Raw genomic sequence first — 23951 nt, forward strand, 5'->3', positions numbered from 1 at the left:
TCTGATTAGGTTAGTAGTAGGTCAAAGGCAGAGAAGCATTGATATATAGTCCTTCCAAATGCCACTGATGACCCACAGGTTTCGAGGCCACTGCTCTGAGGTGTCGATATTGGGGTGCCCATGGGTATCATCCGGTTGCATGAAACAAACAAGTAGAATGAGGAAGCAGAAAAAGACCTCCAAGAGTTTAGGATTTGCTTTGGACAGAAGTGAGGCGGTGGCTCCTCCCCCAGAAGCTGAAAGATCAGGCCCTGGGCGGATGCCCTGGCCACCAGGAAACAGCGGTGGCCATCCGTCCGTGTGGATAAGGCGGAACCTGCAAGGAGTGACGTTTCGTTTAACAGCGAGGAGCCTCCGTGGTGTTCGACCGGACCACAGAGGTGGCTTGCTCGTTCTTTATGCAGGGCTGACGGGACCCCCACGTTTGGAAAAGAACGCGCAGAAAGACGCAGGGGAAAGAAATACCGAAGGAAAGAGCACTGCCCCACAGTGCCAGTTCTGCAGCAATGCCGAAACAAGCAGCACACAGGGGGCAACCGCAGACGACAGAAGCGTGTGCCCCCCGACCCCCCATGATCTGTAAGGGAGAAGCCTTCCTGGTCCCTTCCGGCTTCCGGTGGTGGCCAGCCAGCCTCGGCGCTCCCGGGCCCGTGGCAGTAACTCTCTAATCTCCGCCTCTGTTGTCACCCGGCCTTTTCCCCACATGTGGCCATGTAGCTGTTTGGGGACACAATTCAATCCCCAACACCCAGGAAGTCCCAGGGGCTTCTGGTCCCCTCAGGAGCCAGGGACTAAGGCACTCTTTCCAGCCCACCCAGCTCTCACCTGCGTGTGTCACTCCTTCGGTCCAAGGTTTCCCGTTGGAAAATGCTGAGAAGCCACAAGGAACACTATGTAGCGTGAAAAAACCGCCCCTGAGATTTGACCTTGAAAAGATTCTTAACACAGCTATTCTTCGAAGAGGCCCCTGGAACTGTGCCCTCAAACGGGCTCACTTTCCATGTTTTCCTTCTCATCTCCCTCGTCAAGATGTTATCCCAGAGGCAGTGAGACCACGCTGCTTATGGTGGCGCCAAAAATAACTGAGCATTCCAGGAGACCATGCACGCCAATGTCAGAGTAATTGTTTCAAATCAGGGAATCAAGTTTGTGCCCTGGCTGGTGTGGCTCTGTGGATGGAGCGCCAGCCTGCGAACCAAAGGGTCGCCGGTTCAATTCCCAGTCAGGGCACGTGCCTGGGTTGCAGGCCAGGCCCCTAGTGGGGGATATGCATTGATGTTTCTCTCCCTCTCTTTCTCCTCCCCTTTCCCCTCTCTCTGAAAATAAATAAAATCTTAAAAAAGAAGAAGTCCAGTGGGTTTCAGCATAAGATTATGTCCCATGTAACTAGTGGATGAAGACTCTGAGGGCACAATAGTTCTGGCATCACCGGCCCTTTGCCACGATGCCGGCCTGGGTTGGCAACACCAGCAAGGGGTCAGATTTCGATGGCCGCAAGTGTCACCAAGCCTCTGCACATGGTGGCCTTTGAATGTCAGAGAAGCGGACGGACGACTGTGTCCTGGAGGAGAAACCCAAGTATGGTGCGATCTGAGAGGGGGGAGTCGACCCGTGTCGTGTCGGGGGTGTGACAGCGCCCTGGGCAGGGCACACCTGTGCGTGGCAGCGTTGCACTTTCCAAAGCCAAAGCTTGTCTCCGACGGCAGGGAAGACCCTCACCGCCGCCCACTGAGCCTGGGGCAGCTGGGGAGGACGTTTGCTCAGGGTCACTGCCACAGGAGGGCCACGGAGAGCTCCCTGGCCTCAAGGCTCACCTGCGGGGGCCTCAGGCTGCCCTTGCCTTTGTGACCACCGGGAGCTACTTCCCCAGTTCTCCACCCACTTGTGAAGGAAGACAAGCTGCCGCCTTAGGGCGTCACTGTACCCCCCCCGCTGCCCCTGCGGGAGGGAAGGACTGGAGAACTCTCTGGAAGTGACAGCAACCCCTCGGGACTGACAACAGCTGGTGTCCAGCATTCCCCCCAGGAAACCAGGCAGCGCGTCCCCCAAACCCCCCACCGCCAGGTGGTTAGAGGAGTCTGCCTCTCACCCACCCATGACCCTACCTGTCCTGTTTTCTAACATCCAAACTCAGCACCTTTAGGTCTCTGAGCCTCTCCTGACCCTAAACCCCCCAAAAGAAAAGAAGGACAGCGAATGTGACGGAATCGCTGGCAATGAGAAACAGCCGGGGCAGGCCGTCCCTTTCCTACCTCTCGCCACCGACCGCACACACGTGGAAGGTAAAACCTCCGTGACGTGCAATTGGAGACACCCTCCCGGACCTCCCGGGGAACCCTAACGTGAGCCGTCTGCGGAGGCAGGGGCGTCGTCGAGGTGCCAGGTGCCTGCTGGCTGGGCGAGGCTCCAGGCCCCCATGCACAGTCCTGCTAAGGCATCCCCGTCACCGGCGGAATGCTATGCGCGTGCCTGCAGACAATGCTGGGCTCTCCCTTCAGTGCCGACCGGGGGCTGAAAAGGAAGAAGCTTGTTTCTCCTCCCAGAGGGCAAAGACTTTCACCGGTGTCACGTGCCTCGGCGAAAAGCCCCATCTGTCACAATGCCAGAGCCAAACAAAGGCACAGGGCAAAGGGAAAAAAAAGGAGAGAAAGATGTGCCAGCTCACTCATGCAGGGCTTGAAACAAACCCTCCTCCCGCTGGCGGATGGGAGCCCGAGTCTACCATCCTGAGGACCCCTCCTCCCCTCAAGCCATGGCCAGGCGCCCTTCTTGCAAACCAACAAAAGCCGGTGGGAAAGCCGAGGCAGCCAGGGGCGTCTCAGGAGGGAGCTTTGGAGGGGCCTGGGTGGTTGTGCGTGGTGCCAGCTCAGGAGCTGGAGAGAGCTGTTGTTAGCAGCACACCGGGCCCGGGGCAGCCAGTGGCCGTCCCCGGGACTTCCAGCGGGCACGAGAAGGGAGCACGGAGCCAGCCTTCAGCCCATGGCTCATGACTCACTTCGATCCCCGGTTGACTTTGGGGCATTTCCAGAACGTTGGTCTGCACTGCGATTCGGCACAGCTCCGAAAAGCCAGACTGGAGTCCCAAAGCCAGTTAAGGTGCCGAGAACAAAATAGTCCTTTTACCTTCGGCCCTTTGCCCCCGTGACTTCCTCTGAATACCCGGTATCTCCCGTCTCGATTGAGAAATAACTGCCAACGTAAGGCTTCTTTAAGCTGCTCTGAAGCAAAGCAATTGTGATTTTGACATGTCAACCAGATAAATCCAACTCAATGAGAACGTTCAGTGGCCAAGGACGGGCTGCCAAGAGCAAAGTATTAGGTTGGCAGAGTTTAAATTGCTTCACATCCAAAGCCAACATGAAGTCAGGAATGGCTGGGCCCTTGGGAGGGTTGTGCATTAAGGATTACGAGGCTGGAGTTGAAGCAAAGGCCTTATGCACCGTGGAAAACCCTCAGCCCTCACTTCCCTTTGAAGCCCAGCCATTCGTGCCCAACTATAAACACATCGCTTCCTGGACGACACGCCAGGCCACTTCAACTCGAAGTCAAGTCCCGGCGGGTGCGCGTCCAAGATCCTCAAAACATCCAGCAAGTTCGTGAGCCCTGCCAGACCCTCTTGCTCTCCACGTGGACCTCGGGGACCTCCCCCCACCGCCCCGCCTGCCGGCGGTCAGCATGTTGAAGGGATTCACACGGCTGCGTCTCCACACACAGGAGACTTGGGTTTTCTGGAAGGACGAGCCCGCGCCTCCACGGCATACACCTAATGCCAGGTCCTGCAGGGAATGCCTACCCAGGGAGTGCCTACAATCACTTCATTCTCAGGATTTTCAGGTGGCGACCTGGACACAGAATACAGTGTTTCCCAACAGGGAAGCCTTACGCAAGAGACATTATTCCCAAACTGTGTCTCTCACACTGTGGTCGATAAACCGTCCCTCCAACACTTCCCAAGGGCCCCCGGGGTGAGTAGGATGGTCCTAGACGCAGCGGAGCACCCCTGGTGAGTGCAGAACCCGGGGCGGCCGAGCAGAACTGCAGGGCAGAGGAGGTGACACTTCCGATTTCCCCTGGGATCACAGTCACAGCCTCCCTGCTCAGTCAGTCCCGGGAACCAAGCCCAGGCCAGACACCCCAGCGCCGCCCCTGCCGCCCCCGCCCCCGAGGCTTCGAACCATCGCGTCATCAGCAGACGGGCACAGCGTCTATCGAGAATACTTTTTATTGTACAGGTATCATATACACAGCAGTGAATGGGTGAGCGTTTACAGGCACGGAGTTCGATTCCCAACCTCCACGGCACCACCCCGTGCACCGCACTGCACGCTGCAATCTGACATCCATCCGCCCAGCAGGAGTGAGACACCAAGTTATTATTGCTTTGTGAACAGAGAGCTTCGATTACAGAGGATCTTTCGCACCAAGAACAGAGAGCCCACCACCCCAATCCCTACTAACACCCCGTGTGCATATGGCGTGTGAATCATACCTAAGCATGTGTTTTAGATGACCCCACCACCTTTCAAAGCTACTGAAAACAGAACCCCGTGTCTCAGAAAGTCATTAAGAAGTGCACCCGTATTTACAGACCCGATTAAATTATGCATAAATAAACTCTGTACACATGACAGTTCCTCCAAATAACAGCGCTTTCTCCGGGGCTGGGGCGGGGGGTGACAGGCAACCAGAACGCTTCATGCCTCCTTTTTCAAGTTTCCTCAAACACCCAGATGTGAAATAAATATGCAAATAAAGCTTCAGTACCTTAAAGGAATGAACGAAGTCATTCCAAAGAATCTCCCATTGGCAGAGCTAATATTTAAAGTTAAACAACAAGACAACAACAACATAAAATCAGCAGGCTTTGTCTCTACAAGGCGTGTAGAACCCGAAGGCCCCTCTGAGCGGGGGCTTTATGTGTGTAGGATACCACTATTCCTTTAGTTGCTAAGCGGGTAGAATCTGCCTCCTACCGTGTGTAGGATCTGATACCCAAAAACACTAGATAAATACTTTTCTTTTAAAAAAGATAAATATTTAGTGGGCACAAAAGCCAGCAATGACCTCAACACACCGCAACAAGTTTGTATGGGCTTGAGTCACGTCAGATTTGACATTTCAACAGCTTAAGCGTGTGGGTTTCCGGTTAGCCCAGGGGGCGGACTGAGAAGGTTTGAAAACGTTGTAGCACCGCTTCAGAGATGGGAAGAATGGGGTTCAAAACAATAAAACATCAGCTTAGTGAGTGAAGAACCAGTACTTGTCACCTTCTGATAAGGTATCCAACGCTTCAGCGCCGGAGAAATACTAAGGACTCCAAGAGGTCATGGTCAGGTCAAGATCTGGAGATCCAGAGAGAGGCCTTTTTAATGGGAGCAAGGGTAACAAGCTCAACTTGTCCCCCAGGCAAGAGGAGCCCCCCCCCCACCCCGTACCCCATCTGTGCTGGTCCAGAGTGGTTCTCGAGAACCAGCCCCCTCTGGCTCTTCAATGCTCGGTCCCCACCCACTTCATTTCCGGTGCTTCTCCATCTTCTCCAGGGTCTTGCCGGAGTCGGCGGGGCTCTGGTCGCCGGGGCTCAGGTAGGACTTGTCCAGGACGAGCAGGGCCTCCTTGATGTAGTTCTGCACGGCAGACACGGCGGCGCAGATGGCCTGGCTGCCAAACCCGTGGGTGATCAGGCTGAAGTGGGACAAGCAGTTCTGGATGTTGGCCTCCAAGACTGGGGCGGGGCGGTTGTTCCCGTTGGGGGTGCGGTCTTGGTTGAGGAGGTCTGTGAATTCTTTGCACACTTGTCTGTGAAGACAACACACACCTGTGAGCTCGCCCTCAGTTACCTTGAGGGGGACCGGTGGGAGGCAATCAGAGAACTTCTGGTTCTCTGAGCCACGGCAGGAGGCTTAAAAGGAATACTGATACCCTAGCCCACTGCGGCACTTAGCACCTACTGTGTGCTAGTCAGCTCCTTCAAGCACTGTCCCGCTTAATCCTTACTGCAATGGGGAGATATCAGGATTAACCCCAGGTAATCCAGTCAATGGCCAAGGTCACCAGGACTGGTTTAGGTGGGGTCAGGATTCCAGCCCAGGAGGGTAAAGGGGTGTTTGGTGCTGGGTGGGTTCAATAAACCAATAAACCAATTCAGAGACTCACACATTTCCCCAAAACCCACTTTTTATCCAGGCTGGTTTGCTGTGCTCCCCACTTCCTTTTACCCCATTTCCCGACTTGAGCGGCTCTGCTCCATTTCCCCTGATTTTACAACCAATTTACTGTTGGTTTCTGTGAGAACCCCACAGCGGCATTAAGTCGCGCTTGAGACATTTAGCTTGCCCACTGGCCTCCTGCAAATCCGATCGTCATTGCGTTTAAGAAACTCAGGTCTGGTGACAGAGGAGGCAGAGGGCACATAATCTCGACTGGGCGTGACAAAACAAATAATCTCTTTAACACATTTTTGCAAGATATGCAAATACCTTCGTGAGAGGGTGCTCCACCTATTTGGAGCTCCACAGCTAAGCAGCTCACAAAACCTCACCAGGGGAGGAGCAATACATTTATTCATTTTACCTGCTCCTTTAAGGTATTTGACCTTGAAAATAAACTAAAAAGAGCTCCGAGCTGTGTCCGGTTGCTCTCCACCCTCAGCTGACCTGTCTGTCTTGAGCACCAAGGACCCTGCCGGCCCCTCAGCCTCCAGGTCTGAGCAGTGGGCCGTCAGAGTGGGGGTCTGGGCACTCACTGCGCGGCCAGCAGCATGTTCTTTCTCGCCATCATCTCGTTCCGTCCTCCCAGGTGCGGTCTGACCAGGTACTCGGCCACGGGCTTGCTGGGGAACTCCGCCTCACACACGTACGCGAAGTCACGGGCCAAGTGGACGGCCTCCCCTGGAACCACGAGAGACATTAGGATGCGGATGGCCACAGCCACCACAGACGCGCCGTCCCCTCCTCCCGCACCGGCCGCTGTGCATTCTAAAGGACCACAGCCCGGCCGCTGAGGAGGGACTCGCCTAGGGGCAGAGGGCGAGGTCCCGCCATGGGTGGAGAACAGACCCCCAACACCTGTGACTGCGCTTGAACAAGGCTAACCTGCCCCCTGCCCGACTTGGACAGAGAGACTTTGAGACACACCCATGCTTTTTCTTGGCAATAATAAAAAAAAACTAGTTCCCGCTGTGGAGAAGAAAATTTGAAGATGAGTACGTTTGACCACCATCTAACCGGTCGCTTCTCTTTATGAAACTGGCACTCAGTCTTTGACACGGAACTTTCTACGGGTCACTAGGATGTTTCTTTAAGAAAAGGAGGCAGGAGTGGTTTTCCTGGTGGAAATGGTAAGCGCCCCAGTTACCGACTTGGAGATTACCACACACCCTTTGTCCCGGGCGCTGGGGGAGCAGAGGGAGAGAGGACCAGCGGCCTCACCTCCCCCCACCCTGCAGAGGTGCCGGGCGCGGCCTCCACACTGCCTCCACGCTGCCAGGCTGGTGGTGGTGCTTTTCAGAAACCCAGATGGCGCCCCCTCACCCGCTCGCCTCCGCAGACTTGCTGAATCAGAATCTAAGCGCCATTGTTCCAGCACCCTTTCTCGCGCAGGCACCCCTACACCAGCGGAGACCCATGCGTGCGCCACGCGCACGGAACCCTGCCGCTGCGTCCCACGCAGACAGCTGGTCCCCAACAGGCAGTGAATAGGCAGCTCCCTGCCCCCTCCCCTGACCTCCGAAGGCACTTGTGAGAAGGTGGAGTGTGGCCCTGCCAAGGCTCTTTAGCACCCTGAGGCCAGGGGGAGAACGTGTTTAAAACATTGCCTGGCTGCGAGGACACTACCCCTCATTGGCTCCCCCCCGCCAGGGCCAAGCGCCCTGCTGATTGGGCCAGGTGCTGGGCAGCTGGAGGCTGCAGAATAAGCCTGCAGGTACCAACACCTCTTTCCCCGGCCCATTAAGAGAATTAAGAGTGTGTGTGTGTGTGTTTTTTGTTTTTGTTTTTTAATTAATTCAGCCCTGACCAGCTAGCTCAGTTGGTTAGAGCATCGCCCAGATACATGAAGGTTGTGGGTTCGATCCCTGGTCAGGGCACGTACAAGAATCAACCAATGAATGCATAAACAAGTAGAACAGCAAATCAATGTTCCTGTCTCCTTTCTCGCTCTAAAAATCAATTAAAAGTACATAAAATAAAACTTACCTCAGTTTTTTCTCATTCTCCCTCCCACCCCACCCCCTTTAAAAGGCTGTATTTCCAGGTTGGATGGTGCAGGCCCATTCACGAAACTGAAACGTCACCTCCTACTATCTCAGGATTGGGGAGAGGGGCTCACCTGGGGGACCCCATGCATTTTTCTTTTGATGGGGGGGGGGGACAAACAGTGGAATTGTGATCTGAACCAGGCCCCTTGTGTGCAGGGCTTCTCTTTGCTGACCACAATAATCTCAGTCCTCCATGGCTACAAAAGCCACAAGCTCCGCTTCTGCCCACCAGTAAGTGCCTAGCTTTTTGAAGGCATACTAACTGATGGGCGGCACCTTCAAGCACCGGTTCATTTAAACAGGAGACGTCTCAACACCCCATAATGTGATTTCTTTGGTTAGAAAAAAAAAAAACATTTCTTTTTCTCACTGATTTCCTGGGGAACCCAGAACAGATATTTAAATGCTAACTTACTGGACAAAATGACTGCAACTCATTCTAATGCACTGAGGACCATCTGAATCACCTTCCTCTGGCTCTGCCCAGGACCAAAAGGCGTTTTAAAGCTTTCTTCGTCAGAGAAACAGTAGAGACGCAACCCAGCACATAAAAGCACGAGAAAACGCCACTGACCTTCTACCAAGGACGTCAGGAGGGTGACGTGAGCAGCCTTCCGTCTCCCGGCTGGAAGGTTCAGCCCGATCTTGTCCAGCTTCTCCCGCAAGGACCGGCCTCCATTCTTAGATTTGGCCCTGGGCGCGAGAGAGTGTTGTGGCTCTTCCGGAGGCCACGCTTCGAACCCCCAAATTCCCAGCCTGCCGTCAGAACCGAAATGGGTCCGAGACTATCTCCACCCTGTGCACCGGTGCCACATGGCACAGGGAGTCCTCAGGACTTCATCCCGGTAAAATGCAAAACTCATTTTTTTCTTTAAAGCATGGCCAACTTTTTCTTCTTCTTCTTTTTTTTAAAATCACAGAATACTGCAAGCTGTACTGGAGGAGTCCATACACTTTCACTCGTGAACACCGCGGCAGCTCCGAGAACCTCCCTCGGGGAACAGAACCCCCGGTGCTTCCCCTCCCCTTAACACAGAGGCCGCCGCTCCGTACACGGAATAAATTCTAACCAAATGATAATTCGCTGGCGCTGTTTTAGCGCCTCTTTCTACATTTGCCACTTTCCAAAGGAGAAGACACGCACTAAAACCCTCTGAGCTGATTAGAATGCGGTGTTAGGTCTCCAAGTTACATAAATGTTAAAAATACCTCCCGGTCCTTCCTTGCATTCACCCCCCCCACCCCCCACCGCCGCACCCCTGCTGAGAACACCCGTGTACCTTCTGAGGACACCTCCCAGCAAGGAGGCGTTCAAGCACTCGGGCGGGGACAGCCGCCTCTGGACTTCAGCCACGGTCACTTTGTATTTCGAAGTGGAGCTCAGGAGCGACAGCCTTCCGGGCACGGAGCAGAAGACCTCGCCGGGGTTCATCACAGCCCCCACCAGCTCCTTCTGACAGGGGAGACCCAGGGGGTTCTTGCTCATGGAGATGGGGCCTGTGAGTGAGGATCAGAGGCAGCGGTCTTGGGGGGTGGGGGGACCCCATCCCAGCCAAAGAGTGCTTTTCCCACCAGGAACCAGAGCCGCAAGAGCTCCCTACCCAAACAAACAAACATCATCGCGTGTGCGGCTATAAATGGCAGGGGAGGGGGGGGTTTTGTGTGGTTTTTTTTTTAAAGCTTTGCTCTTCAAAAATGATCGAATCTGAAATTCACAAGTTAACACCTTGGGAAGTTAATTAGTCAAGATCCCAAGCATGGAGGAGTTTCATTCTCTAGCCACCTGTTAAAAATCTGTTTAATTAGAACATTCGTTTTAAAAAAAAAAACTGCTTCGATGCTAAATAAATGGTGATTTTGTTTTTCTTACTTGAAGGAACCACCAAAATCACAGGGCACACTCAGCTCCTTTGCCAAAAACCTTCTGTGCAACCGATCACGATAGGCTTTTAAATACAAACAAACCTGTTCTGTTACAAATTGACTGGGAAAGGCAGTTTATTTTGAGGGTTTTTTCCCCCCTTTTAATCCATTTTCCCCCAGTTGATCTCAAAGCAGTTTAACTTCAAGTAACAGACTACCTTTAATTTAGGCCCACTCCCTTTCCCAAAACAGCCACACTGGAAATCCCGTCAGCCCGTAACTTAATTTCACCAAATACAATAATCCGATTTTCCAAATCCCCTTCCCACTTTTGCCTGCAGAAAAAAAAAACCCAGCCCCCGCCAGACCGCCCAGCCCGGTGTGTTCCGGCCCCGTGGGTAGGTCCCACGGGTTCAGGACGTTTTCCTGCGGGTCAGAATTAAGGGCCCTCGCCCTAGGCGTATTTGAAATGGACAGTAAAAATCACATCCACCCATTCCGCAACTGAAGCTGCGGCAGACCCAACCACTCGACTAAGGCACGTGGTGTGGCTTTTCCCCAAATTAAACCGCGTTCACTCTGGAAGGCTTCCTCCATCAGGGTAAAAAAAACAAAAACAAAACCAAAAAAAAAAACCCACCTTGAATTCAGGGAGTCACCTATCCTTTTTCGTTCAGGTCGAAAGAAACCCCCTCTTTCCTCGCTCCTGAAAACTGCCTTCCCTCAGTTCCTGTCGCTCCCCCCACAAATACCCCAAGCAAACCACCAAAGGCCCCCGCCTTGCCATTAAATCAGTAACTTCACAACACAGTTAACAACCAGGCACCGGTGCACAGGCCGTGCGTGGCCCTACCTTTGCGAATAACCGTCTGATCATGCAGGAGGAGATGCTGCTCGTCCACGATCTGGGGGAGAAACGACAAAGTTTTCTTTCCGTTCCGAGGAGCCCGGGCAGGGGGAGGGGCAGAGCCCAGGCGCCGCTCACCTGCACCTCCTCCATCTGCTGGCCCACGTCGTGAAGGCCCAGGTTCTCGGCCAGGCCCGCGGCGTCCAGGGGGTGCGCGTGGGGGAGCAGCAGGTCGGAGCGGCGGTAGCCGTCCCTGCGGACGCCCATGGCGCCACCGTCCAGCCCGGAGATGTGGGGTAGCAGGCCGGCTGGGCGCCCGTGGTGCGTAGGCAGGCCAGCCCCGTCCTGGCTCTGGCGGCCCGGCCAGGCCTGCGGCTGACTGCCAGTGGGCGCCGGCTGGTGGAGCGGGTTGATGGCAGCGGCATACGCTTCTCCCAGATGTGAATACGGGTCTGCCGAGGGCGAGTAAGCCAGCTGCTGGTAGGGAGGTGGAAAGTAGGGCGGTGGCTGGTACTCGGGGACTCCGGCATGGGAGAGCGGCGGCGCGGGGCTGTAGAGGTGCTGCCCGGCCGAGGAGAGGTGAGGGAGACGTGGGTTCCCATTGCTGCTCCCCTCCTGGCGATCCTGGGATGGAGAAACCGACTCCCGGTTAGTACGAAACCCCGCTACTTCGAACCGGCTGCAGCCGAAGCGCTGAGCCGTGCGCCCCACCGCGCCAGCCCGGACCCAACCCGCGGGGCCCGCCCTCGGGCCGGAGGTTACCCAGGAGCCATGTGCCCCGGGACTTCGTTGTGAACCGCGTAGGAAAAAGGAGATTGGTGAAAAACCTGGGGGGTTGGGTGCTCAAAGCCCCGCGGCGAAAGTCTGGGCGCTCCGACGCCCGAGGCGCTCGAAGGTACCGAGGGCGAGCGCCAGGCGCTGGAGGAAGTCCGCCCCGGGTGCACGCGGCGCACGCGGCGCAGCGCGCTCTCGCTCACCAGCCCGCACATGTTCGAGTCGCCGAGCGAAAGAACCTGGAGTGGCGCCGAGCGCGGATAAAGCGCCCAGGGCGGGAAGTGCGCATCTCCCCCGCCCCAGGGAATTTCTCCTCCACGCCCTCGGGACAAAGACCTCCCGGCGAGGGACACTCCCTAGTAGGGCCTGCCACCCGGCGCCGCGGGGGAACTCCAGAAGGAACTCGGGGAGGAACGCGCCGCATCCGGAGCTGCCCTCCCTGCTAGCGTATCCCGAGTGTAGATAGGAAGTGATACCGCCCTGCCGGCCAATCCGTGTCCCCTCAAGTGGGAACACAAATGGAGACCTAAGGTCCCGAAAACTGGGCCACCTTGCCTGCGCTCGTCCCCTCGCCCCGCGGCCGCCCGACTTAGTTCCCAAAGGACGAGTCGCCCTCCCAGTGCTCCGGGGTTCAAGGGGTGGTGGGAACCAGGAGAAACATGGCGCTGTCGCCCCCTGGCGGAAGAGCACGGGGCTGCCGGCAGGGGTACCCCCTCGAGGTAGCCAGGGCGCGGTGCGCTCCCGCGGGCCCCCGGCCCGGCTCCCCTCACCCAGCGCCCCGGCTCACGCCTCCCGCCACCTGCGTCGCCTTCCTCTTCCCGCTCGACACCTCCCTCCCTCCCACTCTCCGAAACTCTAGCCCAACCTGTCCGACAGGCTGGAGCACTCCGAGCGCTTACGGCCCCATCTGGCCTCAAACACCCCCCTCCACGCTCCCCAGCCCCCACCTCTCCCGAAAGCCAAACTTATGGTGTCTTCTTCTCTCCCGAGAAGGTAGCGGGGCAGGTTGACAAGCCCGACTCGGAGGCGACTCCGCGAAGGTGCCACAGGCAGGTCGCCTCGCCTGACCCCTTGGGACGGAGATTTCGTGCGTAAAAGCCACGTCTAAGGAAAGGGTTGTAGACGCTTTTCCGAGAAAACGGGAAGGAGGGCCGTTTTGCTTCGCGAGAAACCGACCGGTAAGCTTTGTGGGTGGGATTTACCATCCTCTTCCCAGGCCCTGCTCCCGGCGCTAGAGCTTTAGGAAAAGGCCCGATTCAGGAAGGGGGTCCCGGAGAAACGGACTAGGGGCGTCCGGAAAAGTGGACCCCGTCCCATCGAGGGGCAGCGGCGGCTGCCTGCTTGCGGCTCCTGCACCCTCGCCCCGACCTGGGTACTCGGGCGGGGCCGGGCTGCGCCCACGTGCCCAGCTCACCTCGCAGTCCTCCTCATACTTGACATTGTCAGTTATTTTCCACAACATGGCGTCTTGCGTCCCCCAAAACAGCCGCCAGTTAAATCCAGGCTCCCCCCACCCCCCCAGCGGTAAATCCAAAATTGGGGTCACGGTGACCAGGCGTCTGCCACCGCTCCCGCCGCGCGCGGGTCTCGCCGAACTGGTCACTGGACGCTCATCCGCGACTCCGCGAGCGTAGATGCAGCCGCCGCCGCCGCCGCCGGCGTACAGGCCTCTGGCAGGGACCCGAGAAGCCGCGCCCGCACAGCGTGTCCCGGCGATAGCCGGGGGACCCGGGCGCCTTAATGAGAAGGAAATTATCATAACTCCTCCCCGGGGGCCGGCGCGAAGGCCCGGGCGCCGGGAGGGGCGGCCCCCAGCCAGTCCCAGCCTAGCTCCGCCCCGCACCCCGAGCAGGCGCTGCGCGAAGACTCAAGATGCAGGGGGCTAAAAGAGGAGTGGGCGGCACCTCTCCGGGAGCCTCGGCCGGCGGAGCCAGGGCCCTCCGTCGCGCTTTCCGTCCCCACCGTGCACACCCGAGACTGGCCGAGCCCGGGACCTGAATCTAAATACCTAAGAGCACCCCTCTTTCGCCTAGAGCGCTTTCCCCCGTCTTCTAAAAGAAGACGTCACGCTGAATTAGAGACCCGCCCCCCCCCGCCTTCGGGGGGTCTCCACAGCGGGGGTCCCTTTATCTCCTAAAACGTCTCACCCCACCCGCTCCGGACAAAGCTTAGGCTGGGATCCTGCAGCTGGAACCCCAACTTCTTGGAGACGTTTCCTTCCCGTCCGGCTCCATCCAGTACCTGCGAGGAGATGGGGGAGGCAGGCCCTCGGGGGAGTTTATCTGCCCCAAGCGCCTTGGGGCTCCAATCACACCGAAGTCTAGGGCCACAGAGTCTCCGCCTTCGCCGGAAGCTGCATCCCCCGGTGCCCTGTGGACAGGGGGAAACCCACGCACCCTCGCCCAGCCCTGCCCTGCCCTGCCCTGTGCCAGCTCCGCAGCTGCTTCCCACCGACCGGACACTCCGAAGCCTCAACTCCGCGGAGAAAAGAGGTGCCGGGCCAAATAAGACCCAAGAGCCAAGGGCGGGGGCGGGGGGCAGGGAGGAGGTAGAGAGGGAGGGGCTGGAGAGGCCCCTGCTGGAGAGGAGAAGTACACCCCCCAGCTCCGCAGATTTAGGCGGAAAACGAAATTTCCTTCCACATGAACTTGGCCTCCCCCCACACACACACACATAATATATATTTGCCACTGAAACTTGAAGGCAACGGGCAATATTTCTTAAAATTTAAAGAAACGAAATCCACCAGCCCAGTGATTGTAATTGGCTTTTTTCACTGCCAGGTGAAAGCCGGTAATTCTGAAGGGTGAATTCTGTTGGGACGTCCCATCTGGGTATTTGAGCTAAACATCCCCAGGGAATCGGAGAAGGGGGTGGTGAGGACCGGCTTCGGAATGCAGTCATCAGTCCCTCTCAGTCCGGCGTCGGGACTGGAGTGGACACGACTGCCTGACCACGGAAGACTGCATCCGCCGCCTTTCCACGGCTCCTCGGGTTTGTTTAACCTTTCGCCATTTCTAAAACCCAGATGGGCCTAAAATAAGAGCTTAAAAATAGGCAACCTCCAAGCAAAGTGTCCTCCTCCTGGCCTCAAGAGTGGGCAGGTCCGAGGCGATCATTGCGGCTGGATGTGACAACAAACCTGGAAATGAGACCCCTGGGGGCTTTAGGGCACATTTGCGGCGTTTTGCACTGAACAGTACAAAGGACAGTGCACAGACGACCCCTGACATGGCGCTTCCGACACACGGGGACCTAGGGGATAAAAAAAAAAAAAACACAGAAGCAGCGCTGCGGTTGGGGATTCAGGGGTGGGGGCAGAGGGTAGCCTGCGCCCTGCAGGAGTCGCACCAGGGGCTCGGCAGGCAGGCTGGGATCCCGGGCACTCCAACGGGGAGATTGTGGCGCCTCCTTGGGGAGCCTCTGCCTTCCAGGTCGGCGTCTCCGAACCTCTTCTCCACGCTGGGCCTTCTAAACCCGGGGCTTAACTGGAAGACCCGGCCTGGGGTGCAGCTTGAACAAACTGTCTAGTCTGCGCAGGCAACTTTACCGCCGGGCAGGGTGGGGCCCGGGCTGAGCAGAAAAGTGACTCCCCCCCACCCCAGACCTGTACTGTCTTTCTGCCCCAGCGCTCCCCAAGCCACCCGGAGGGACGGAGATTCCTCCCAGCCCGAGGCGTCTATGGCAGAGGCAAAGAGACACCGTAAGGGTCGGAGGGCCTCGGTTCAGGAACCCCTAGGGAGCCCGAGTTTACGAACGGCTTGGCAAAAGCCATTCACGCCCAAGGAAAGCTCCCTAGACCCCGGCGAGGCCGCGTCTCCCAGGGGAATGCGCTGCGACCAGACCTCTTCTTCGGCGCCCTGGGTGTTGAAGAGGGCTCGTATAAACCCTCAGTCTTCTCCCCAGAGAGACCTCGCACACCCTCGGCTTCGGAGCCGGAACCCAAGCACACGCCCCTTGGTTAGAGCGCCGGAAGCCTCAGCCCTTCCTAAAGCTCAAGTATTCTCCAAGCAGTGAGCTGGAGGGGGCGGGGGGTGAGATGGGCGGAGGTTTGGGGGGCCTCCCACAAGCAAGACAGACCTCCCTGCAGAGTCCCGAGCCCCGCCCCGCCGCCCCCCCTCGCCGCCCTCGCGCCCGAAGACGCGCGGAGTAGCCGCGCCCTCTGGGCACTCACTGCCCGGGAAGGGTACCTCTGCCGGACCCTCCGAGGCTTCGTACCACCAACGCAACGTTGAGATCCCGGGGCAAGCCTCGCCGGCGGCCTCGCACAATCAGGAGTATCGAGGTGATGGGTTGTCAGACTCTGTCGCCCCCTAGGGAGCCAGCACACGCGCCGGAGCCCTGGAACAAGGCCCCCAGCCGCTCCGATGGCCCAAGAAACGCGAGACAGAAGGTGACGCGGTTTCTGGAAGGACATCAGCGCCCCAACTGTGCAAGCACCTCCCGAGAGCTGTGGGCGGGTGCCTCGGGATAGAGGGCTCCAGACACCGGGCGGGAGTCCCCCAGCCACCCCCACCCCCACCGCAAACCGGGACAGGAGGCGGGGCGGTTATAGCTGGATTGGCGGGCCTGTGATGACTCCTCTTCGCTCCCCAGAGAGGGGGAGCCCGAGCTCCAGGGATGGCCTCCGAGCGGCAGGCGAGACCTCGGAGCGAGACCTCGGAGCGTGTCCCGCCCCTCGGAATAGCGCGACCTCTGGCTGGGACCAGTTCGGCAGAGCTGAAAAGGTGGGGCTTGCGGCTGTCCGGGAAGAAGGCGCCCATTCCCGCGACCTACCGTCTAGAGCCCCCGCTGGACAGACACTGTCAAAGAGCGCCGGAAAGGTCTAAACCCACGAAGGCGCACACCCTGCGGCGCTACATGCATCCGTTCACGGCCATCCGAAATAACAAGAAAATAGCAGTGTTCAAACAGTGTGCAAAGCGCGAGTGCACGCCTATAGATGCTTCTCGTCTTAGCCCCCGTTCAGCCCCGCTACTCCATTTTCTGCTCACTTCTATGCGCGTCCCGCGGAACCGTGTGCTGGAAGGGGCTTCGCATCCTTTGGCTCTTCCGAGCAAACGTCGGCTTTCCCCCACATGGGCAAAGCCAGACCCCAAGGCGAGAGGCCAGGAGGTCCCGTGCTCCCGGGGAGCGCCCTGATCCATCTCTGTTCCGGGCCGGTACGCGCGTTCACCGGCGCCGAGCCCTGGCCAAGGGGAGAGAGGTCGTGGGTACAGTCTCTAACTCGACTACCGTCGACCCATTTCTCAGCAGGCGAAGGTGCGTTTTCGGTTATCCAACCACCTCAAAGCCTGGGACTTGCCTGACAATTCAAGGCCACCTCCCTAGCGTCTCTCTGGGACCTGTTAGAGACAAGCCTGGCTCTCGCCTCCCCTTTCCCAGGGACCCCCGCCCTCCAGAGGCCTGGATGGGCTGCGGAGTGCCTGTCACCTCTCCCCGGTCTCATCCTTGAGCAACCTGACCGCTCCAAGCGGAGGCGGGAGGCCTAAGGCGCGAGCGCAGGGCCTTCTTGGCTCGCTACCGCTACCGTAGAACACCAGACAGGTCCAAGCCAGCTACGGCCGGCGACCTTAATGCGCTTATCTGGTCGCCGCCAGGTGGGAAAGAGGCCCGCTGCGGCCAGGAGCTGGGCGGCGCCGTCGCCGAGTCCCGCGCCAGAACCGTGCAGCACTCAGGAGCCACCCGGTACCCTCCAGGGGCGCCCGGGCCACACAGCCGCATCCTCGCCCTTGGCAGCCTGACCTCCCGCTCGCCTCTCCTCCCTGCTCGGCCCTGGAGTCGCATCTGCCCTCCACCCAACACCTCTCTCCTCACCCCTCGGAACTGGAAATTCATGTCGCCAACTCTTCAACCCTCAGTGACTCGAGAATTTTAAGACTGGGAGACAGGAACGTTGAGCTTCCCAAGGGCCAAGTCCGGGGCCGTAAGGTGCTCTGAGCATTTATTTAATTAACCGAAGGGGGAGGGGGGCAATTCGCCGGCAAAAGGGCCATCCCGATTGGAGGACACACCTGAAAGGTCCTCTTACTCCTCCCCTCCCCTCCCCCCTCGGAAAAGAGCGACCGGCGGGGAAGGGTCATCCCTTGTGTCTGCGCGTGGCGGCCCTAGCAGGGCTGCTCCCATCACGCAGTTGTCTCAAACGTGGTAGATGTCGCGCTGCCACGGGGCATTTTTCATCTGTTTTGTCTCCAAAGCCAAACCTATTCACCTTTGCGTGAATTCCCAGCTGTTATTTCCAGCTTTGGTCCGCTTCAGGCGCCTCCCCGGTTTCCAGGTAAAATCGCACCGGGGGCCCTGGGGTTCCCAGGAGAGACAAAGGTGGGTGGGCACGGGGTCTTATTAAGTGGCAAAGAGATTTGTCTGCGCCTCAGTTATCCATGCTGTTCACCTTCAGAAAAGGGGCGCAGGGCGTTGGTGACAAGAGTCACAGACAGGAAGAGAGTGGCCAAGAGTCCAGTCAAGTACAGTCTTCTTCAGGAAGACTGGACGTTCAGACGCAAACGCCATTTACGGACCAGGCCATCCGACCTGACATTACGGGGCCCACGCCCATCGTCCGGGCCAGCAGGAGAAATCAGGTTCGCACAGTTCGGTCACCGGGGGTCCCTCCCACATGGCATCCACACCAAACCTGCCCCGGCCACCCAAAAACAGTTTTTCCACCCTCCCACCGGGGAAGACGAGTCGCCAACGTATCCACCACACTCCTCCACGTCTGTCTACAAGGACAGAGAAACAAGTGGTAGGACAAACTGCAGTTCTCGACCCCACCTACTGGTAAACTCTCTCCCAGTTTCGAGTTTCGGTCTCCGGTAGTAGCCTTCAAAGGCAGTTTTTAAACCGGACCAGGAAGCTCTTACGGCTGAAGTGTCTGTGGACAGAAACAGACATTTCTACACTTCTTCAGACAAAAAGTGATGGGAGCACAGTCCCAGCTTCCGAGCGCGGGGGCTGACGCATTCACTCAAGACCACCACTTCGGGCAGACCCAGGCAGAGAACAAACCTACCAAAACATGAGCACATTAGAAGGCGTAACTAGGATTTTGATCATTCGTATTCTTCTCTTCTAAGATCAACACGCACTCCGCTTTTTCGGTCTGGCCGTAGGAATAGCTGAAACAGGGCACAGGCCACACTCTGGGAAGCAGCTGTTCCCAGCAGTGGGACGGGCCCTGGGGGGGAGGGGCGCAGAGAGAACGCTGATTTTTTACTTCCTTATGGTTGCCATTCTGTTTTCTTTGGGGGAGGGGTTGCAATGGTCTTGTTTTAATTATTTTCTGTTTTACAGGAATACACTAATCACTGTTCACATCCTGATTGTATTTCAACATTTCTACCAGACAGGAAATTTTTGGGTCATTATATGTTTTCTAGTCTTCTTTGTTGTAACTGTATCATGCTTTTACCATTTAGAAAAATATATAGTGACAACTGTGAATGCCCAAATACATCATCTGACCTCGGGTACGAGTACCTGTGACCGTCACCAGGCGTGACCATGAAAAATCAGCACCTGGGCAAGGTTTCAGCCTCCCTAGGGTCCCTCTGCTCTAGACGGTTTCCGCTCTTGAACTCTGCAGGGGACTCCGGGCCCACAGCCCAGGCAGTCCCTTCCTGCCCCACGCACTCTTCAAAGTAGCGTGAGCCGGCGACTTTTCTTCATGTGGCCTCAAACACTGCTTTCCCGGCACCCGGTGCCAGGCTCCAGAGTTCTGCGTGTAAGGACTCATTTCGGTGGGGCCATTAGCCCGAGAACCACAAAGCATGTTAAAAAGCCGAAATGGCACCATGGCAACCCAGGGATCGGGAGGGAAACCCCAGCCAGCAGAAACCAACACGGCAAGAAAACCAGAGCCTGAAAGGAGGAAAAGACGGTCTCTCTAGATCCACTCTGTGGCGGGAAATATACATATCGTGTCCCACAGCCAGGCACACGAATTGGAAAGTCTGGAAGACTCACACCCGTGTATGTATTCTTTTCTCACCTGAACACAATCCTTAGCTTCGAAAACTAGGAATTAGAAATGTTCTATGCCAACATTCTCTCTTGCCAAGATGGGCTTCCATGGGCTCAGAGAGGACCCAGAACACTGCCCTACCCCACCCCATCCGCCCTAGTTGGCAATACTGAGTTTTCATGTTCTGCTGCCTGGGCAGCCCCGGGGCGACCGGGTCCAGTTTCGTTCATTGGTCAGTTGGAACGCTGTCCTCCATTCGGATCTCGCACACAGCCTGTGGACCCCCAGGCTCCGGCCCCGTGGCAGACCCCCGAGCCTGGAGCTCTGTGGCTGAGGCCCACAGGCATTAAGAGATGCCTGTGGGAACAGGTGTGGACTCGCCCCTTCCTTTGTTTACAGGTGAGATCCCGGCCGTGTAGAGGGAGTCACGTGCACATGTTCCCAGCGCGTAGCTGCCGACCGTGAGAGAGTCCTCTCTTCCTCTCTGTGATCCAGGTCGCGGAAAGACTTTTTTTACATGGAAAGGATGCTCTTGTATCACACGTTGGCCTTTTGAACAACCCGTTTACCCTGATCAGAACCGCTCATTGAGACTTCGATTTTGTTTTGGCTTAAAGAAACAGTTTTTCCCTCATGCATGCTATTAGTTATACAAATTCTATAATTCATATGGGTTTGGGGGAACGAGAGGCAAGGGAGTTTATCTTAATTGAAACATGTTTAAAAAAGCAAAAGAATTGGATCCTTCCTGCCTATATCTCCTCCTTCACCCAGGGCATTTGATTAAAAATCCTATTTTTTTATTATATTTAGGGAAATGCGGGGGCCCCCAAAGCGGTCATGACCAGAAACCAAGGCTTCCCTATTGCGCCGCATCCACACAAGCGAGCCACCCGACCTCGCCACCATCCCCAGGAGGGGTCAGCAGCCACGAGCCCCCCTCACCTGGGCCGCCTAGCTGCCCATTTGGCCGCTGACTCCCTCCCCCCGCACCCCCAAGGGAGGGCATGTCAGTTGCTTGCAAGGTCAGGAACAGGAGGACAATGGCCAGGGCTGGAATCAGGGTGAGGAAGCAAAGTGTGAGAAGCCACCACAACATTTCAGTAACCCAGACAGTCATTTAATGCACTGTTTTCAGAACATTAAGGCGAACACCAAAAGTCCTTGATGAACAAAATACCAAAATCTGACATGAAGACGGGCTACAGTTGTCCCTTTCATGCACCTGCGTCACTGAGCCGTGGCAACGATGACTTCTAATCAGCCCCCCCGTGTCCCCTGCCAGGTGGGTTGGTGACAGTTGACAATGGCAGGTGGCCCGATGGGGGCAAGGAGGGGCTTTGATTCATTTTTTTCTCCTTGGGGGCCACTTTATAAGCGCACATAGGAGCCCACACTTCCCGTAACCTCGGGCTCCAGCGTTGCCCGGCCTCGCCTGCAAGGGGGATGGCCAGTGCCCTCAGGGGACCGGTCCCGAGCCAAAAAAAAAAAAAGATAGGGGTCCCAAATAGCTGAAATGTCCTATTGCGTTTAGGATGGTGACTCGCTCGTGACGCTGGGAGGCTGGCGGTGTGCACTTCTGGAATTCACCACACCCTCATCTCACGCCGGCAAAGACCGCGGGCTCCGGGGCCTGGCGGTCTCCAGACCCCGGCTGCATTCCTGAAGCAGCACAGTTCAGCTCCCCGGTGCCTCGGCGCTCGCCCCTGCAGAGCGGAGGGCGCTGCGCTGGCCTCACAGGGGTGGAGACCCAGCAGACACACTATGCAGAGTGTGTCCAGCTAGGCCTGGTAATAAAAATGTTACGTAGGATCCGTCACCATGGCTAACGCTGGGCGCCTCCTTACCCCCAGAGCACTTGTCTGCGTCCTGTGCTCCGTGCCTGCGGTGGAAAGCGGCCACTCGGGCTGGCCCACGCACCCACACACGCCCGCACCCCGGGGGCCGGCCGGCTAATCAGCAACGAGAGCGAGCAGCTCGCAGGCATTGCTCCCCTGTTCAACCAGTCACCCCCCGCCCCACCCACCTGAGTCCCTGCTGGGCCACCCACAGGCAGGCCGTGTGCTCTCCGGTGACTTCTGTTCTAGAAGGGGAGGCGTGCGTTCCTCCGCTTCAGCCCTGGTTTTGAGGGCCAGCGATGGGCTAGGTTCTGCTGCCCCGGGGGGATACAGAGGGTTGACAAAAGTGACGAAATCCCCAAACTCACACCATCAATGTATACCCGGTCGGAGATGTAGCATTCAGTACCCATAGTTTGCCATGAAGGATGCGCCCCGTGTGCAGTGCACACCCACGTTTTAATGCTGCCCATGTATAACGTGCATCCGTATTTTCCCCTCAGAAATGGGGGCCAAGAAGTGCCCCTCGTACACGGCAACACACAGTCATCCATTGCAGTGGGATGGAGAAGGAAGGAACTTCTAAGCCCTTTGCCTGCATCATCTCATTTAATCCTCAGAGGCGCCCCACCAGGTGGGAGCGACTACTGCTCCGTTTGGCATTTGTGGGAATCCAGGAGCGTGGAGGCTGAGGGACTTGCCCTTGCGGGCCTGGCAGGTGGCAGACATGGGTAACCCAGGCCACCGCTGGCCTGTCTGTTGAAGACTGCACACCCAGCCCTGGCTGGCACAGCTCAGTGGATTGAGCGCGGGCTGCAAACCAAAGTGTCGCAGGTTCGATTCCCAGCCAGGGCACACGCCTGGGTTGCAGGCCTTGACCCCCAGCAACCGCACATTGATGTTTCTCTTTCTCTTTCTCCCTCCCTTCCCTCTCTAAAGATAAATAAATAAAATCTTAAAAAAAAAAAGACCACACACCCAGTTAGGGCCTGAGGGCTGCCAGGGCCCTGAGGAAGTGCAGACTTACCTTTCCCAGGTGGGGTGCCTAGTGTGGACTGGGGACACGGGCCCTGGGGTGGCAGCAGCAGGTGCGGCCTCTGTCACAGCCCCCTCAGCAGAGAGGAAAATGTCCCTGTTCCTCGCAATCACGCTGTGGGGAGGGGTTACCTTTGGCCAAACAGGTAGCTCCAAAAAGAAGCGGCACATTTGGTTTCATGTGTATCAGTCATTTGTGTGGTGTTGGCAGACCATGTGTGCTACTTGCCCGTTTTTCCGTCAAGTCACCTTCTCTTCTTTATTTCTTCAATAACTCGCACAAATGCGTTACTGTTTAGGCCTTCCATGCAGCTGGTGTTGGGGGAGGGGGAGTGGGGAGGCTCACGTGGTCTTCGGCAGACAGACCTGATTTTTCCTTTTCCCCAGTGGGGGCTCCGCAGCGCGGCGGGGCCGCCTGGAGTGCCGCTCGCGATCTCGCACGCCGACCCCCACGTGCATCTCCCCGGCCCCTCCCTCCTCGTGTGCTTTCCCAGAGGAGTCCGCCCTCACCTTTTGCCCTGTTTCCAGCCTGCCTCACCCCTCTGATTCACGTCTTCCAGAAAAGTCCTGGGATCCGTGTGTCACCTTCCTCCCCACCCCCTCGGTGCACGCACGCACACGGATCTTGCACGAAGGCCTACATTTTGAATGGAGTTGCTAACAGTGTGTCGATAGAAAGATCTCGTGTCTTCACACGGAGAGGGCTGCGAGGAGGTCTCTTCTGGATCTGCAAGAGACCAGCAAAAGGACGGCCTGAGGCACGGTCCTCGCAGGACGATTTTGTCCCCCCAGGGGACATGTGGCAATATCTGGAGGTATTTCTGGTTGTCCCAGCTGGGGGAGGATGAGCCTGGCATCTTTGTGGGTGGAGGGGAGGGGTGCTGCTGAGCACCCCAGGGCACAGAACAGCCCGCAGGACAGAGAGCTATCTGTCCAAAATGCCCACCAGGCTCCGGAAGGGTGGCCTGGGGGAGGCCCACGAGGGCGCAGGGTGGAGGGACTTACCTGCAGCCTAGCCCAGGGCTCTTCCAGCTCCTGCGGAAGGAGGCTCAGGGCTCAGGGTCAGGTGCAAGGTCAGGTACTGGGCCCTTTTCCTCTTAGGTCACCTTCATTAGGCTGCAGAACACAGGCTTCTGTAACACTAACTCTTACCATACGAGGGGGGACCCAAAAAAACTGGCATTATGTTCTGCAGGATGGGCCCCTTGTAGCACAGGCTTCCCCCACTAGGCGAGTGTCCTAGGAACCCATCAGTATCAGTGGACCAGCCCTGGCTGGTGTGGCTCAGTGGATTGAGCGCGGGCTGCGAACCAAAGTGTCGCAGGTTCAATTCCCAGTCAGGGTACATGCGTGGGTTGCAGACCATGATCCCCAGCA

General features: G+C 57.3%; 1 protein-coding gene across 1 annotated transcript; it reads right to left on the reverse strand.

Annotated features, from left to right (window-relative positions):
- Positions 1–5451: 5451 nt before the first annotated feature.
- On the reverse strand, positions 5452–13446 carry TFAP2C (transcription factor AP-2 gamma). Its single transcript, XM_045833275.1, has 7 exons — positions 13153–13446; positions 11103–11588; positions 10971–11022; positions 9535–9751; positions 8829–8947; positions 6743–6887; positions 5452–5796 (listed from the first exon to the last, which is right to left on the reverse strand). Exons 1-7 carry the CDS (start codon positions 13198–13200, stop codon positions 5511–5513), a joined length of 1353 nt encoding a protein of 450 aa, XP_045689231.1. The 5' UTR covers positions 13201–13446; the 3' UTR covers positions 5452–5510.
- Between the last annotated feature and the right edge of the window lie 10505 nt (positions 13447–23951).

This window comes from Phyllostomus hastatus, unplaced genomic scaffold, assembly GCF_019186645.2.
Source record: "Phyllostomus hastatus isolate PE091 unplaced genomic scaffold, TTU_PhHast_1.1 phas_contig_17, whole genome shotgun sequence".
NCBI classification, from domain to species: domain Eukaryota; kingdom Metazoa; phylum Chordata; class Mammalia; order Chiroptera; family Phyllostomidae; genus Phyllostomus; species Phyllostomus hastatus.